Source organism: Octodon degus, unplaced genomic scaffold (genome assembly GCF_000260255.1).
Source record: "Octodon degus isolate 3935 unplaced genomic scaffold, OctDeg1.0 scaffold00018, whole genome shotgun sequence".
Lineage (NCBI taxonomy): Eukaryota > Metazoa > Chordata > Mammalia > Rodentia > Octodontidae > Octodon > Octodon degus.
In genome coordinates, this window is record NW_004524594.1 from 18,607,151 (window position 1) to 18,625,626 (window position 18,476).

General features: G+C 41.8%; 1 protein-coding gene across 8 annotated transcripts in view; it reads right to left on the bottom strand.

Moving 5' to 3' along the window:
* Window positions 1–1,205: 1,205 nt before the first annotated feature.
* Window positions 1,206–18,476, bottom strand: part of Ppfia1 (PTPRF interacting protein alpha 1) — a 111,923-nt gene continuing 94,652 nt past the window's right edge. For 4 of the 8 annotated variants that reach the window (XM_023710811.1, XM_023710808.1, XM_023710806.1 and 1 more), the window contains 8 exons: window positions 17,037–17,099; window positions 10,898–11,073; window positions 10,719–10,816; window positions 8,148–8,323; window positions 7,819–7,887; window positions 6,949–7,114; window positions 3,949–4,019; window positions 1,206–2,545 (listed from right to left, as the gene is read on the bottom strand). In XM_023710811.1, the coding sequence (XP_023566579.1) occupies window positions 3,961–4,019; window positions 6,949–7,114; window positions 7,819–7,887; window positions 8,148–8,323; window positions 10,719–10,816; window positions 10,898–11,073; window positions 17,037–17,099 (807 nt within the window). In that variant the 3' untranslated portion in view covers window positions 1,206–2,545; window positions 3,949–3,960. The remainder of the gene's footprint in view (window positions 2,546–3,948; window positions 4,020–6,948; window positions 7,115–7,818; window positions 7,888–8,147; window positions 8,324–10,718; window positions 10,817–10,897; window positions 11,074–17,036; window positions 17,100–18,476) is intronic. The other 4 variants (XM_004627106.2, XM_023710810.1, XM_023710809.1 and 1 more) reach the window with 3 other exon arrangements.

Genomic DNA, 18,476 nt, shown 5'->3' on the forward strand with positions numbered 1-18,476 from the left:
TGGTGCTGGGGGATTGAACCGCGGTCCCTGATGCTTTTGCTAAGCTTGTTCTAAGTAGGTGCTTTAGACCACTGAGCCATCTCTCCAGCCCCGATGTCTTTACTTTAAATGGTATTCATATTTTACTTCGATTAACAAAATGGAGCTGGAAGTATAGCTCAGTGGTATGCCACTTATCTACCTTGTACCGCACCCCTCTCTTTCTCTTTCCAGGGGAGGGTTGAAGACTGGTGATCAAAATCTCCCCAGCCCTATCAGTTTTGAAATGCTACAGTATTAAGTTACATCACTTAAGTTTTATGATAGCATTCTGCCCACCTGAAGAACTGTGGAATTAAGGCAAAGCCCCAAGTCATCAACTCAACTACCCCCCATCAAGAGTAAAGGACTGTGTTCCACCGTTGGCTTCTTCCAAAAGTGAAGGGCAAAACCTGTTTATGGATTCATTGTCAAATCACAAGAAGCTGTTGCCAAGGGGTCACGTGGGAAAAGCGAGGCTCCCATTTGACATGGTGATTTGCACTGGGCTCCAGGCCGAGAATAGTCCACATGTGGATTCTGACAGAATACTACAAAGCATGAATAGAACAAACCTCCAGCCCTCCATGTGAGCTGACTTCAAGATCTGCATCTGTGTGAAGCCTAGGAGCTTGGCTAATGCTGTAGTGGTGCTGGTGTGTGTTTGTGTGGCGGGGGTGGGGGGTGGGGGCTGGGGAGATGCCTCAAGGCACCCCTCCAAGCTTCAAGAGGTGAGGACTCTTCTGTGGAGAACCCAGAAGGAAATGACTACTTTCTTCTGACTGCCATATTCTACTCCACATTCCTGTGCTGTGTGCGCCAGGTGTAACGTGCATAGAAAATTGTCTGCAAGTAGCACCATGGGTCCTGCCATATTCTCTTACTCCACGTTCTCCAGTGGCAAGAGTCAAGCCTGTCAAGTGTCCCAACCCCAAATGCACTAGGGGCACTTTCCAACCTGGTCTAACCAGGCCCAGGTTGCAGCAGGACCCCATTTTCTCTTGGCCAATGCCCCCAATCCTGCACTTAACATCTTCAGCTTTCTATTTGATTTCCGTAATGTACCTTCCAGACAGTGACGCTGCCTTCAGGGAACCAGCCTGGATGGATGGAGCAGGAAACAAAACAGCTAGGCCAACTTTTAATGTAATTATGGCTTATTCACAGAACTCTTTATTGGCAGTGGAAAATGCTTCAGTACTTTATTGAAAGAAAGCAATAAATAATACTGTGATAAAAATAGTTCAAAAGTAGACTGTACACTTTGTTACATAATCAGGAAGTTCACAAAAGATTAATAGAAAAACAGAACTGTAACAATGAATTGTACAAGGGAATTGAAAGCAGAAACCAAATGTAAAAAGACATGCTGCTTCTACCTATGTATCAGTTGCATAATAAATAACGCACCATGACCTGACTCCTTCCTTGCTGGCTTTTAAACATGCCATTTAAAAAGTAAGTTACCCTTGCTACTTGTACAATCCAAAATGGCTATAGCATCAAAAGCTAAAAATGACTAGATTCATTCTTTAAGCATGTTTACAAACAAATGTAGAAAAAATGACTTACATATGAAAAATAAGGCCTTTATTAGAGTTGCACAACTATTTTCAGGGTTTTCTGCTTGCATCTGCTCAGGCAGCAAAGTCTGTGAGATGTGAGCACAGTGCTCAGTGATTGGTCCTCGAAGAACAGCTGGAGGGCACCTTCTACCTTCTCTGCTCACAGGAGAGGCGGAGAGAAGGTGCCAAGCGGGGGCTGGCCCCCTGGCTTCTCCAGCCCTGCTGAGAGCGGCTCCCAGCTCATGGCTTCTGGTCAAGTCTCTGAAGACAAGTTTCCCAAGTCCGGGGAAAGGATGAGGAAAGGGGAACAGTGCTAAGGGAGTTTAATAGTGTTCTGGTGTAACTGTTCAGTCTCAATTTTATAGATGCTGATTTCTTGCTAGAAAAAGTACAGTTAAGGTCAGTCAACCTTAAAACATGACAATTGCTCGGAATTAAGTCTGCTTATTTTAAAATGACTGATGTAGAGCTAGGTGAAGGATAATGCACATTGCTTGTGTCATGATGATTTTATAAATGTAGTAAAATCCTTTTCTCTGTCATGGCTTATCATTAAAAATTAAACAGTGATAATTACAATAAGTGCATAATTTACAAAAGCCCTATATTTTGTTCATAGGATTTATACATACAAGCATTACAGTACATTCATTCAAAAGACTAAAATTAGGTATAAGAACATGAATTGATTCAAGAAGATATTTATAGCCTGGATATACATGAAAAAGTAAGTAACTATATAAATGAAAAGTCATAAGCTTACATAAATATAAGAAACATTAAATTCTAAAATATTTTCTCTATGGTATTCATGAATTTTTCACTAATTAAAAACTCTGTAATAAAATATCTTAAGGTCCATATAACAAGTATTAACAGATTAGATTCCATTGAGTTCAAAAATGTAGTCTCTGTTGGATTCAAAATGCTGCATAATCATCTGTAGAAGTAGTGTGGGTAAACTGGAAGATAAAAACAAACAAAAAGCCTCTCTTAATGCAAGTGACCTGCAAAAGTACCATGAATTCAGACCCGCTGCTGGCTCCCGTTTCCCCAGACCTCCTGGCTCCTGGAGCAACACCAGACAGAACACCAAGGACTGCACTCACCAACCAGAGCTCCTTTACTGTCTGCAGTTTTGCAATAGTTCTAAAAGTTAAAATTAAAAGAAAAGACTACAGTGCCGATCCAAGCTTCCAGATGCGGTATTAAACCTGAGAAGAGGAGGCAGAGCTCCAGCTGGGGGGGTTCTGAACGTGGGTCAGTGGCACCTCTGCTGTTAGTTGGAGCTCCAGACCACCAGGACACAGGTGGGCCACTGGAGCCCAGGCACAGCAATGCAGCTCTGTGTTTAAAATGCAATCTCTCTGCTGCGCATCATGGCACATGTCTGCAATCCCAGGATGCCAAAAGGTTAAGGCAGGAGGACCGCAAGTCTGAACCTAGACTAGACAATTTAGCAAGACCCTGTCTCTAAATGCCCTGGGTTCAATCACCAGTACGGATGTATATGTGTGTATATAACAGAGCAAGTCTAGAAGTTGTGTACCACTGTGTACAAACAAAGAAGAAGAGATAATCCCCAATCCCAGGCTCTGGCCTGCTGGTGTCAGTCAGCTGTTAGGAGTTTTTTTTTTTTTTTTTTTTTTTTAATTTTAAAGTATTTGGTACAGTCTCATTATGCAGCTTGGGCTTGTAGTGATGCTCCTGTTTTCAGTCTCCTCAGCCTTAGGATTACAGGCATGCACCACCATGCCTGGTCTCGGTGGCCAGCTCAGCATGCCCAGGGACGGGGGCAGTGCAGCACGTGGTGCCAGGGATAGGACCCTAGTCCCTGCACTTGCTTAAGCAGGTGCTTAGTCTGCTGAGCTATCTCGCTGACCCTAGTCAATGGTTGGTTAAGTGGGGCTTCCTTCCCTCAGCTGCCGTTCTCCTGTCCATCCCCCCCATCAAAGGCATCAGCAGATCACTTAAAAGTGAGCACTCATTTTTCAGCTTTAAGGAAGAAGTGGAAATACATGTTTTTCCTTAAAAATTGGAGGACACAAGGGGAGAGAGGGTAGGTAAAAAGAATTAGGATGTGTTATGTATAGGTACCAACTCCCCATGAATTTAAGTACAACAAACATGTACTAGTAAAAATGAAAGTTAATGAAACAAAAATGAGGACACACTGACCTCTTTATGGTCAACTGTAACACCAAAATCACCTTAACAGATACAAAGCTAGAATGGCCATAATTTTTAAATCCCCAATTTTTAAATTCTCATGGTCTAAGTCCACACTCTTGACTATGTTACAGCTTCACACTACAGACAGCTGTGCCAGGGACGATCTCCAGGGATTATGCTGCTCTCTACTCACCAACAGGAGGCTTTAGCAGGAGTAAGTCCTGACTGTAGCAGAATCCAACCTCTGTGTTCCTGATACACTGCCTGTTCCGACAACCACGAGAGGAAGCGTGCAAACACAGCGTGCAGTTAGTTTTAACACATCACACAGGGCACAGGTAAGACACACATCTCCACAACTACAATGGTAACTACTGAGGGGCCCTCGGGGTGCCTGGCAGAGGGAGGGAGGAGCCATGGCAAGAGCACGAGGGCTGCCCAGAGGTGGTTCTTCCACCACCCAAGGAGCCTGGGGACACTGGCACTTAACCTAAGATCATAATAGAGGACCCTATGATATGAAAACAATTTCAAGGTGTACTTATGCATAAAGGACAACCATCCTACATGGACAGCTTGTATCTCTTTAAACCATGCTTTTATATACTAATTGGACTTTTTCTTCTGCCCAACAGCTGCACCTCCAAGAATGAAACAGGGTGAATCAACAGCCCAGTGAAGGGGAGGAGGGAAAGCCAGCTGTCCTACACTCACTGCTCTCAGGAGTGGGTTGCAGGTGAAGAGGCACAGCTGAAGGGGCCATGACCAACATAACTTCTCTCAGAAGACTAAAGCTTGTCTCAGTTTCTACAAAAAAGAATGGAGAACACTGAGATAGGGGTTCTTATTTGACAAACATTGGGTGTCCAAACAGGTAAGTCCAGCCCTGTCACAAATTGGGTAGAGAGCTTTCAACATCTTTAGCAGACATTCTTACTTCCAGTTGTACAGTGTTTGTTTTCCAACAGGTATACCAGTACTACTTTTTTTGGTCTTCTTTAGACAGGGTCTCACTGTACAGTTCACTTTGTAGCCCAGGCTGGTCTCAAACTTGCAATGATCCTCCTGCCTCAGCCTCCCGAGTGCTGGGATTATAGGTGTGTACCACCATGCCTGGCATAATACCCCAATACTTCTTAGTAACATCCTGCCACAGTTTTAGAAAACACAGCTAGCTGTTGGTGGTGAGATGGGGCAATCACTATAAACTTTCAGTCTAGGAGACATACTGTAATTTACCTCACACTGACTTTCAAGTCACTTAAAACAATCCACCTTACCAAGGTGGGCATAGTTGTCTTTAAATAATATATCCCCTATACCTTTTCTAGTTTATTTTTAATCTATTCAAATTTATTGTTTTGCAGGGTGTATGCCTATAATCCTAGCATTCCAGGAGGCTAAGGCAGGAAAACTCCAAGTTCAAGCCCAGCCTGGACAACTTAGCAAGACCCTGTCTCAAAAATAAAAAAAGGGATGGGGATGTAATATACTGTTCAGGCTCTGGGTTCCATGCCCAGTACCACCAAAAAATCCCAAATCAACAACAAAATAGCCCCCCACTGCCACCAATAAAAATGAAATAAGCAACAAACTCATTAATACTATTAATACTACTCTTTTATTTTTGTTTTGTTGAAATAGGGTCTCCCTCTGTAGGTCACTCTGGCTTTGAAATTACTATATAGTCCAGGTTGGTCGTGAACTCTCAGCAATCCCCCTGCCTCAGCCTCCCCAGTGCTGGGATTATAGGCATGTGCCACACCCAGCTATGTTAATGCTGCTCTTAATGTTTAGGGAGAGAATGTAGTTCTTAAGGGGGAAACAAACTGAAGGTACAGGGAAAACGTGAGTACTCATTTAGACTACTCAGTAAACCAATGGAAATTATTAAGCTGAATGCCAAGTCGCAGCTTATTTATTTATGATGCAAGGTCTTACTGCATAGTTCAGCCTAGCCTTAAATTGGCTTTATGGCCCATATTATCTTCAAACTCTGTGACCTTCCTGACTCAGCCTCCTGAGTGCTGGGATTACAGGCATTGACTTCAATGCCTTGCCAACATTTGTTCCTTGAGGGGAAAAAAATGCTAATTTTTAAGAAGTTGCTAGTTAAGACACATTAGATTTTTTTCTGATTGTATTTTTGAACTCTTAACAAAACACAACTTTGTATAAAAAGTTTCCCTGAGAGCCACCACTAGCAGAAATGTTCATCTTAAAAAACTTTACTCAAACGTACTTTTTTCTGATTTTCATATAGGCAAGAGGAAAAGAAGACTGTACACTGGTACACTTTATATAGCGCAGCCATGTGCATCAGAAAGGAGAATGAATAAAGTCTCCACATAAAAGTGAGACTGTCAGGAATGGCACAGGGCTCAGGACTCCATCAGCTTGACCCAGATGACCCGTTTAATCATCAAACCACAGCACGGTGATGTCCGCTGTGATGTTTCACAGCTGTGGAAACTGAGACACAATGCAGCTAAATGACTGGCTCAAGACTGCACTTCTAGCACCAGAGCCGAATGCGGATCTAGGCTATCTCCTGAGCTCGTGCCTGCCTTTTAGTAGGTGCGCAGAAGATCACATCTACGGCCGTCAGGGACCAGTGGTTATCTAAGGGACATCCTGACCCTAACTGGCAAGGCCACTGCCTTGCCATCTATCCCTGGTAAGGCAGCAGGGCTGACCTAGCAGTTTCCAAGGCTCTTATCTTCTTCCCTGTCCTTTAGATGGCACACATGTAAATATACAGAAAGATAACAGCAGCAGGAAGGAAAAAGGAAAGACAGTTTGCAGAAGCTGGAAGTTGTGTGCTGAAGTTTACTCAGCCATTTTTTCCAGGGTGGGGAGAAGTACAAGGTATCACACTGCAATTTTATTGGCGAGGGCTGGCTGCCACACACTGGAACCCACAGGGACATCAGCCTCAGCCCTGAGAACACAGATGGGGGCTCAGCTTCATTAGTTGGGCAAGTATGCTAACGTTCAACCAGACAAGTTTTTTAAAAATTCTATTTATGTTGTTAACCATTTACAAACAAATGTTAGGGTTAATTCTGAAGCATTTACATCTGGTCATGCAACCAAACTCAGATGCTTTGTAACATATTAAATGGCCACTCTAGGTAATTATTAGCGCATACATGCTCCCAGCAAGTGGTGGGTTACATGGCCCACCACATACCGTCCATCTGCATCTTCTTTGGCTGCATAGAGGGGGAAGACATGGAAGAAGTGACTCGGAAATTTGCAGGGAGTGTCTCTGCTGACCCAGCTGCCAGCCCTCGAATGTCCTTTGGTCTAAACTTCTTTCTCCATGAAGGTGCTCTCCTAAAGCTTTTGTCATCGTCCTGGCAAATTAAAAAACAGAAAAAGTCAAGGACACACTCAGTAAAGGTAACTGTCCTTCAGGATGACCCCTTAACTTATGGTTGTTTTGGTTTAATTAACTCCCAATGCACTGCTGCAATTGGAACTTGAGTGTGAAAGGAAGCATGGTGACATTCCTGCGAGGCCCTAACTGGAGAAAAGAGGACAGTTCCAGGCCACCAGGAATGTGTTCTTCTCAGTCATCATGATGCTTCATTTCTTATCGTGGACAAAGTACTTTCCTGCTATAGAATGCATTATTTTTATTTTCAAAATATTCAAGCTATAAGTAACACTGGCTTATGGTGAATATGCCAAAAAGCATTTCAGAATTAGAGTTAGCTCTTCTATCTTTTTCGTGAAAATCAAGTATACTTGAAGCCCAGTGAAGGATCCTAACATGTGGGAATATCTGAGTTATGATTTTGCACAAGGAAAATTTAATATACTTCAGAAATAAAACTTCCAAACACAGGGATTGAGGCAGGATATTCACTGTCACCAAAATACAACTTAAGACTCTAACCATAGGTGGCAATTTGTTTTATGATGCTAAAATCATTTTTGAGGGTTATCAAAAATTAAATAGTGGTCTAGCAGTACAGCTCAGTGAATTTGCCTGCCATATATGAAGCCCTGACTTTGATCTCTAACACTGAGAAGAGGAAAAAAGCTGAAAACTTACTTCATCAAACCTTCTGTCAGTCCCCATGACCAAAAGGTTGTTAAACTCTCTTTCCAAGACAGCTCGGGCCTGAAGTAACAAAACAATAACTAAATATATCCGAAGAATGCTACTCATTTATTACAATATTTTAAAACAAAGACTTAAAAGACTCATATGCTAGCAACATAAAATAGAAAGACAGACGAAGTAAAAAATCAAGCATTTGCTTATTTTGAACTATCTGAGAGTAGTTATGGAAAGAGCTTACTAGTTGTCTAGAGTTAAGTTTTCTCCCCATTCAAATGAACAACTATCTATAAATGCATGGGGACAGACTCTGGTGTCACCTGTGTATTCTGTGTTGGAATCTGTAACAACAGTGCCAGTGTGTTGAAATCGAAGGTTTCATCTAAGGCCAGAAGTGCACCGTGAACACCACTCTCTATGAGATTGTTTGCATATTCTTTAAGGCCAATAGATAAGATCCAGCGAATCACTCGATCATTGCTCCAAACAAGCACATCTGTGAAAGAGCAGAGCAATTGTTAATGCGGCTTCAGAAAGCCTCATCACACACATCCTATAATGCCAGGGCAAGATTCCTTCCTAGCAGTGATCCTGATCCTTCAGTTCCTGAAAAGACTCCATCCCCACAAGTACTGGCAGACACAACATCTACATATAGGTGTTTTGGCTCTGCCTCACTGTAACAAAAACTTCCCCTGTAGGACTCCCTTCCAGTGGACAAAGGGTTACAATAAGATACATAATATGATATATTCAGGGAACAAAACAGGATGTTTGGTTGCAGATATAGCTCAGTGGCAAAGCACTTGCCTAGTATACAAAAGGCCTGAGGTCCAATTCCTAGCACTGCAAAAAACAAAGAACAGGTTGAGGGCCCGTAGACAGAATGCAGAAGAATGTAAGAATCCAAACACCTGCCACATATAAGCAAGTTTCCTACATAGAACTCAGAGACTCCTGGAACACTTCTCCATCACAAAAGGATCAGGGACAGTGACAATTCAGACACCTTGTTCAGGTCAATACAAACCCTTTGCTTCTAATTTTGAAGATTTTGTCACCTTAAACATCTTAACATTTCTCTCATTTTAAAAAGACAACTTTAAAGACATTCTCTAACATACTAGAGACTCTGGAGATCTTAATGCAAATAAAATTATTAAATTTACTCTAGTAGAGACCTAAAAGAAGTCATTCTAAAAATATATCCAATCACCAAGCCTTTCAAGACAACTTCTGCCAACTGAAGAAATATGTAGAAGGGACACAAAAAACAAATTAAATCGATTAATGCATTTCATTTCTGATTTTCTTTTCTAAATAAACCTCAACCTGTTCTTTATTATTTTCAATGCTAGGAATTGAACACCAAGTCCTTGTACATGTTAGGCAAGCACTCTACCACAGGGCTACAACCTCAATCAATCATCCTTTTATTTTTTTTGGCGAAACCAGGGATCAAACTCAGGACCCTGAGCTTGCCAGGCAAGCATTTATTCTACTGAGCCATCTCCCCGACCCCCATCCTTTTATTTTGGAAAAGGACATGAGAATGAAGATGAAAATAACACAGAACCAAGACGCAGTCTGAATAAATCAAGCATGGAAGGCTTGACACAGTGCCTAATACTATGCACTATTTAATAAGCCTTGCTTCTTCTCACTGTAGTGCTATTAGAACTTCAAAGAACTGCAGGAGATTCTTGAGCATGACACTCAGTGTTGGATTCAGAGGGAATGCCTGTCCCACGGCAATCTGAGGGGTGCTGCCATGCCCTCTTATACTTCCTAGCCTGTCTCTTATTGACATGCCTTTCCCTTGCCCACAGGACACTCTGCACCTTCTCCATGGACTGCAATCCCAGTTACTAAGGATGCTGTGGCACACAGGAGGATCGCAAGGTTAAACCCAGATCAGGCAGGCAAACTAGTGAGATCATCTCACAAAGCGGGGGGTGGTGCTTGCTAGGCTGAAGGTTGCCTGGCCTCTGCCTCTCTCTCTGGAAGCAGAGCTGCAAAGTGCTCTGTGTTCTGCCATAGCCCTTGGAGAAGGCCTCAGAGCCATGAGGCAGCGGCTTCTTTACCTTGCTCTGATCTAATAGTATGGGACAGCATCTCTGAGAGTGAGTGCATACAGGTTACACTAACAAAAGGAAAACCACATGGAATAATGCCAGCCCCAAGATGGGCAGCCTAACAGACTGAGATAAGCACACACTCCCTCACGGCATTCCTCTCATCCCTCCTCTTGTTACCATGCCAGGCCAGTTGTTTCCACTTAAAGAGTTTCCCTGAATTTTTTTGTGGTACTAGAGACAGAAGCCAGGGCCTTGCACATGTTAGACAAGTGTTCCATCACTGAGTTATAATTTTAGCATCCCCATTTTTAAAATCTAGTTTTAGTTTTTTGAGACAGGGTCTGGCCCTGAATTTGTGATTCTTCTGCCTTAGGACTCTTAGTAGCTGGTACTGCAACTGTTTGCCACCTTTCCTGTACAAATACGTGGTTATTTTGCTTTTGTTTTTGCCGTACTAGGGATCAAATTCTACCCAAGAGTGCAATGAAAATTTTACATAAGTGCCTTACCACTAAGCCTTTTTTTTTTTTTTTTTGAGGTACTTGAAAATAAATGCAGGGCTTTTGTACTGAGCTATATCTCTAGCTCTTCTATAATTTTTATTTTTTAAATAATTTGTATTTTAAGAGAAGGTTTTACTAATTTTAAGTTGCCTAAGTGAGGCTTGAACTTGTGATTCTCCTACTACAGCCTTCTTTGAGTGCTAGCATTATAGGTATGTGCCACTTCAGCTGGCTCCTACATTTTTAAAAATAGGCAATCAATGAAGCTGCTTGGCAGGCAGCAGGCATCCATCAAGCACAAGGTACTTGCCTTTTATTTCATTCTGACTTTCTTCTCTTTTTCTTTCCAGTTCTTTTCGATCATAATTTAACCTTCGCAAGCACATAATTCCACACTGGAAGCTGTTTCTATTTACAAAAATAAGAGATTAAATGTGGCAACTGTGAAGTCTCTTGTTCTATTAGTAAGACCCATTTGCAGTAACTCACCTGTGAAAACTGTCGACCATTTTCAGCTGTCCCCGCAGGTCTTTCTTGGTCAGGTGGTCCAGCATCCGGGCATCCACAAGGCATTCCATGAAGTAGCTACGGTACTGAGGGAGGCCCAGGCTGGGCAGCCACTCATTGCCAATCCACTCATGGTTCATGTCTCCATATGCAAGTGTCTGGTTTCAATAGATGGGTGACATTAGTTCAGTTTTTTAATCTAGACAGTATTCTCAAAGGCTAAATTAATGACAACATTGCTCTTTATAATTTCTGAATAATGTTTTACCATTCCTGCCTTTAAATCATATCAAAATTTTGACTCATGATAAATTTATTTACCAATGAATAGTAAAATCATAATTGACTACAAATTCTCTTTCCAGTTTTTAATGCAACAAGAACAAAGAATGATCATCTCATGAACAAGTTTGAAGAATCAATTCAAATCATTAATACGAGCTCTAGCTGGTTTTGATTTTATTTTTAATACTTTCTTTTTCTACAGGACATGTGTATTTTAAAATCAGTAAATTCAAAAAGATAAACCAACAACTAATAAAACTAAGTATAGGGAGCGGGGAGATGGCTCAGTGGAATAAGTGCTTTCCTGGCAAGTGCAAGGGTCTGAGTTCAATCCCGGTTCCACAAAAACAAAACAAAACAAAACAAAAAAAGCCAAACAGTATAAAAACAGAAACACAAATTTGCAAGACTTCACCACTCCTCTCTTTATAACTGGTTGGACTAGCCAATTAAAAGAAAAGGAGGGCCAGGGAAACAATTCAGTGGCATAGTGCTGCCTGGGAAGCCCAAGGTTATGAGTTCAATTTCCAGTATCAAAAAAAAAAAAAAAAAAGGAGCAAGAAAAGGAAAAAATTTGGGAAGGATATAGACTAAAACAATACTATCTATTCATTATTTTTTTTCTGTACTTTAGGGAAAGGTCTACAGAGTGTTCAGGGTCTACTACATTGGACTCATAGTGATCTGCCTGTTTACAGCCTCCTAAACGCTGGGATTACAGGTATGCATCCCCACACCCAGTCTCAATCACCATCTCAGTGCACCCTAGGGGCATGGCTGGCTTTGCAGGCCCAGGGATAAAACCCTTGGTCCCTGTGCCTGCTTGCAGGTGCTTTAATCTGAGAAGCAACCTAACCTAGATATATCTTATAGAATACTTCACCCAACTTTTTGAGACAAAAGTTCCACAATATTGCCCAAGCTTGAGTGTAGTGGCCATCCATAGGCACTCCCCAAGCAGGAAGGTCACCATATTGATACCAATCTTAGTATAAACACTCAAATGTCATAGGACATTAAAGCATCCAACTGGCAACTGACCTTTCTGTCTCAGCCTCTTAAGTATTTGTGACTACAAGAGTGCATCATCACATCTGGCTTCAGGATGTACATTTTTTTTGTCTGGTATGGTGGTGCATGCCTGTAATCCCAGCACTCAGAAGGCAGGGGCAGGAGTGTTTTCATTTTGGGACTAGTCTGGACTACATGAAAAATGAAGCATCATGTCAAGTGGATTTACTGTCTCAGAAATAGGTTGGGTCAGTAACTATGGGGTGGGGGGAACAACCAATGAAATTTACCCTATCAAAAGATCAACAAAGAAAACTATAATATCTCAATCACATGTGACAAGATTCATCATTCATTTATGCTATTCTTTGCATTCTAGGAATGAAAGACTGTGGCTGGGGAGATGGCTCAGTAGAATAAGCGCTTGCCTGGCAAGCACAAGGGCCTGAGTTCAATCCCCAGTTCTGTCAAAACAAAAAAAGAAAAAGAAAAAGAAAAGAAAGACAGACAATTGCCTTAGTCTGTGAAAGGCCATCTACAAAATGCTTGAAGCTAACATATTCCTTAGTGATGAAGGGCTGACTGAATGCCTCCCTGAACAGAAAGCAGCAAAGGCGGTGTCCGCTTTTCACTGCATATATGCTGCAATACTGGCCACTGTAAGGTCAGGAAAAGGACATAAAGAGGCTATGAGTTGGGAAAGAAATAAAGCTCTATGAGTAACTGACACAATGAGCATACAACAGCTATTAGGATTTATACATGAATTTTGCAAAGTTGCTGGGTATCATGAATACACAAAAATTAGCTACATTTCTAAATGTAAAAAATGAACTGGAAATTAATTTTTAAAAATATTTATAGGGCTGGGAAGATAGCTCAGCGGTATAAGCACCTGCCTGGCAAGTGCAAGGTCCTGAGTTTGATCCCCAATACCAAAACAATAAGTAAAAATTAAAAAAAAAATGTATATATGCACTACACCCCATAAAATCTTTTGGGATAAGCCCAACAGAATATGTCCATGGTTTGTACAAAATACACATTACATACAACTACATAGCAGATAGTGGTTCACTATGTTCTTTAGCTAAGGAAGATTAAGTTATATTCGCAAGAATCCTAAGGTACATTGAGATTGAGGAATCCTTGAAAATAAAACCTAACAGCCACCAACCAACCTCCCCTGGATTGAACCCAGGGTCTCACATGTTAGGTAAGCACTCTAACCTGACTTACCTCACCAGCCCTTTATTTATTATTTTACAACCCAGTGTACCACTGGGTTGCTTAGGTTGGCCTCTATCTCGACTTCTTCCTGCCTAAGCCTCCCAAGTAGGTGTGCCAACCACATTTGGATCCATGTTTGTCTTTCTTTCTTTTTTATTTATTTATTTATTATTATTTATTTATTTTTTGTTTGGCGGAACCGGGGATTGAACTCAGGCCCTTGCGCTTGCCAGGGAAGTGCTTTATTCCACTGAGCCATCTCCCCGGCCCCTCTTTCTTTCTTTCTTTCTTTCTTTCTTTCTTTCTTTCTTTCTTTCTTTCTTTTTTTTTTTTAGACAGGGTCTCACTATGTAGTTGAGGCAGGCCTTGAGCTTACTACATAGCTCAAGCTGGCCTGAAACTCATGGTGATCTTCCTGCCTCAGCCTCCCAAGTGCTGGATTACAGACATAAGCCACCATGCCTAGCGTCCATGTTTGTTTTAGAACAATGTCTTCTGACCTAATTTGTTATTTGTTCCAGTCAAGATGTAAGGGATGACTCAGCTAAGAATTCAAATTCTTGGTTTTTTTTAAATACAGGGTCTCACTTTCAGCCTCCCCAGCACTGGGATTACAGGTGTGTACCACCACGCCTGGACTCCACTGCCTGCTCAGAGTGTGCCTGAAGGCAGAGCCGGAGAGGCACATGGAGCATCCCAGCCCTTTTGTTTGCCTAAGTAGGCATTTAGTCCACTGAGCTATCTTGCCAGCCCTAGAATGCTGACATTCTAAAAGAAAAGGTTTCATAACTTTCTTTAAATGATGAGTGAGAAACACACCACTTGGTTAACCATTAAGATACCTAACAGTCTTACCATGATTCGGTCCTTCAATCCTTTATTCTCATGGGCTTCGTATTCATAGCCTGAATATTTGATGTTTTCTGGTCTGCTGATTATGTATCTTTCAATGAGCAGAAGAAGGAAAGAACTTTTCCAAGTAAAAAAATTGCGCAGAAGCAGACTCTCCAGATCTCTGTTTACTCAATAGTATATTTGAGTATACTGTGTATACTTTTGCAGTTACTGATAATGTGGATACCAGCAGCTCAGACTCAGTTTTAGGGAAGGCCTCCTCTCAGGGCCGCCTCCACCACCTTCTAAAGAAGTGCACAAAGGTTCTCACGCTCTAAGCACAGGGAAATCAATCCCAGCCTCAAGCTCACTACAGTGTGAGCTCCAGGAGGAGACTCTAGCTGCCCTTCTCACTGGCAGGTGGCACAGTCTCCACACACAGCCAGTCTCCTACCTTACATCTGTTAAGCGAACAGTTCTGATCACACCTCAGTGTTTCTTCCCAGGCTTAAATCTCCCCTTAAAGAGTCAAGCCACTCAATGCCAGCACAGGGAAAGCACAATGCACAGCTCTGTCCTAGCAGCTCCATCTGGGAGAGGATGGTGGGAAAGTGCACCAAGCTTCTGCGGGACGCTGCATGTGGGTTAAATCTGGAATCTGCTGCATGGCCCCTTCTTATACTTCCACTGCAGAAAGCAAATGCTAAGCTTATTTAATTACACTGTTATGTCTCTGATGCTGGCTATTTCACACTGAAGCAGTGACCATGTTCTACTTTTTCATGTTGAATATATTGAAGCTTATGTAATTACGAAATGCACTGTTTAATTCACTGATTGATGGGTCATTATTGGTCATGAGGCCTTTAGGTTAATTTAGGTGATTTATCTGGAGGCACAGAGTACATAAACCCAGGCAAGGAAACCCATTTAGTAATTATCCTCTTTCTTCTTTTTTTTTTGTAGTATTTAGTATAGGGCCTAGAGGGTCTCACTACACAGACCACACTCATAGTGATCCTTCCTGTTTTTCAGCTTCTCAATGGCTGAGATTACAGGCACGTGCCACCACACCCAGTCTCAATCCCTGTCTCAGCGCGCCCCAGGGTGGGGCCAGCATGGCATGCTGGGGAATAAACCCAACCCCTGAGTCTGCCTAAGCAGGTGCTGTAATCTGCTGAACTATCTGGCCAGCCCCTTATTTTTTATTTTTTAACCTTTTTTTGTATTTTTGAGACAGAGTCTTACTTTGTAGTCCAGGCTGGCCTCAAATGTGTAGCAATCCTGCCTCAGCCTTTCTAGTGCTGGGATTATAGATGCGTGCCACTGTGCCTGGCCTCTCTTCCTTTTTAAACAAACAAAAACCAAAACGACCAACCAGGTGATATAACTGACTACTCACTCTTTAGAAGTGGAAACAAATAACTTTCTCAAGCATCATCTTATAATCCAGAAAATTCTAATCTGAAGTTATTTATAAGTGTTTTCAGATGTACGCAAACTCTTCTGAGCCCCTAGAAACTGTGCCATTGTAAAAAACTCAAGAACTACAAGTCCCTCTGAACTGCACTGTGTCCACAGAAGGCCCACAAGGGCAGAGAAGCTGGGAGTTTAATCAAATCATCCTAACGCAGAGGCTGGAAAACAACTGGGGCCGAGCTTTCTGTGAAGTGAAGAATTAGGGAGTTGAAAATTTCAATCTCCACGCAGTGATTGAGCAGCTTAACTTCTAAGAACTCTACCAAGAAGATCTCTAAATCAACACAGTAGTAGGACAGTAAAACACCAATACAAAAATAAAGGAAAAGGCCCTATGCCAACTTTCAGGTTTGGAAGTACATATCATGATTTTTTTCACCAGTAGATCTTACAACTAAAACTAATCCAGCAGGAAGCTACATGTACATAATCTCTGGAGCTGCCTAATCCAGGGGACTTCGTGTAGAAGATTCTATTAATAAATACAACTCATGTTAATTAAAAGTAACTTTCATGACTTCGTATGAGAAATGTTCAAAATTGTCCATGAGATGCACTCTTTAATCCTGTGCATTGCCTGACTGATGCTTGAAGTCATTAACAATACTATGAATAAATTAAGGTGCAAAAAACATCCACTAAAGCAAATCACACAAGTTTACATACTCAATTGCTTTTTGTTGCTACAGAGTGAAGAAATATTATAGAAAGACTCCAACCTGAGCCCAGCTTCCCTCCTCATCTTCCTGATGTTAGGTGGTTAGGAATGCAAAAGAACATAACTATTAGTATTAGTGAACTTCAGTAGTACAAGCAAATTAACTCTTCAGAGAACATACATCTTGACTGAATGAAAAATGTTCAAAATATGAAAGCATCATGCAAAATTCATGCAAAACAATTTCAATTTTCCATGCAAGGAGGTATTTTCCATGCCAAGCAGACTTGTAAAGGAGAAAGTTGGGGTTAGGCAATCATAGTAGAGTGCTCAAAGGCTGTACTTTCAGCAATCATTTCCATAGTATGTTACAGTAGGGTGCTCAGTCATTGGTCTCTCCAAAAGGAGAAGCAAATTACATCTCCTCTAAATGGGGCAAATCTACAAACTAAGTTCCTATGAAGTATCTTAAAAATCCAAATTTGATTCTACACAATAACCTAAAAAATACGTATTCAAAACACATGAATGCAAAATAACTTTTGTTTTCAACAAAAGGCAAAGGACCCAATCAGTCTGGAGTGGCAAATGCACTTCAGAGCACAAGCTGTGGGGCTGACTGACCGTTTGCGGTGTGGCTGCGAGCGTTTCCATCTCTTCATGTGTTAACCACACATTTCCTGTGGTCTAAGGAGACCCCAGTGCACCAGCCACATCCAGGGTAAGGGAAGCATGACAGAGAGGAGAGGGGTACAGATATAAGCCACAGGCACACAAGAGCCTTGAGGCAAAGGTCACTCTTTGCACATTTTCATTTCAGACACAGAGAAAATCAGAGATCATTAACAGAAGCTCATCGCCTTTTACACAATAACCTCGCCTTGTTAATAGTGTTGTTGGAACACAAGGGGAAAGCACAGGATTTCCAGAGCATGCTGACCAGTATGTATGAGAGAATACACTTTATACTTCTGAAAGCGTTTCTTCTCCAGTAACTGATGATTCAATATACAATATTTACAATGGCCTCACCATGTTGGAGGTGTAGCTCATGACAAAAATGCCTGCCTGGCTCTCCCAAGGCACTGGGTTTGAGGTTCAGTATGACAGAACAGAACAGAACAGAACAGAACAGAACAGAACAGAACAGAACAGAACAGAACAGAACAGAACAGAGCAAAACAACACTCAGAAAGTAGTCTCAGGCTGGTGAGATGGCTCAGTGGTCTAAAGTACCTACTTAGAACAAGCTTAGCAAAGCACAGGGACCGCAGTTCAATCCCCCAGCACCAAATGCCAGCCAGCCCCGCCCCCTGGTGGGCTGAGCTGGCCACACACACACACACACACACACACACACACACACACACACACAAATAAATAAATATTAAAAAAAAATAGTAGTCTCACTGAAACACAGGCTAACAACAAGAAGCTCACACCTGGGCCCTCTTAGGGCTCCTTTCAGCACATGATCCAAAGCTAGCGGGAGCCCAAGAGGTCAGGGTACAGGACAGTAGCCAAAGAAGAGCCAAACAATGCAGATACCAAATACTGTGTCACCACTGGCGCCAGACATGAGACTGATGGCCACCCACTGGAGCTCCCCAGGGAAGCTGTTTCTGCGTTTGTACCTGTTGGTTTCTAGAATCTCCCTGATGTGAGTTCTAGTCCTCACTCATAGTTAAACTGAATCACAGAAATTCCCTTTTGGAAAAGCGTTCTTTTTTTTTTTTTTTTTTTTTTTTTTAATTTTATTTTTTTTACCAGGGATCAAACTTGGGACTTTGCACTTGCCGGGCAGGCGCTTATGCCACTGACCTATATCCCCAGCCCTGGAAGAGGATCCTTAAAAGCTTTGGAAAAGCCACACAGTATCCTCATTTCTAGAAGGACCACAATAATGTCAAGACAGTTGGAGAACAGATTGATCCTGGTCACAAAGCATTCTACCAGGAAAATAGTTCTCTTAGCTACAGGTAAACAAAAGCTTACTGTTTATTTTCCTAATTCTCTAACAATACAATCTCAACACTTTTTCTTGTGTGTAAAGTTACTGTGAGC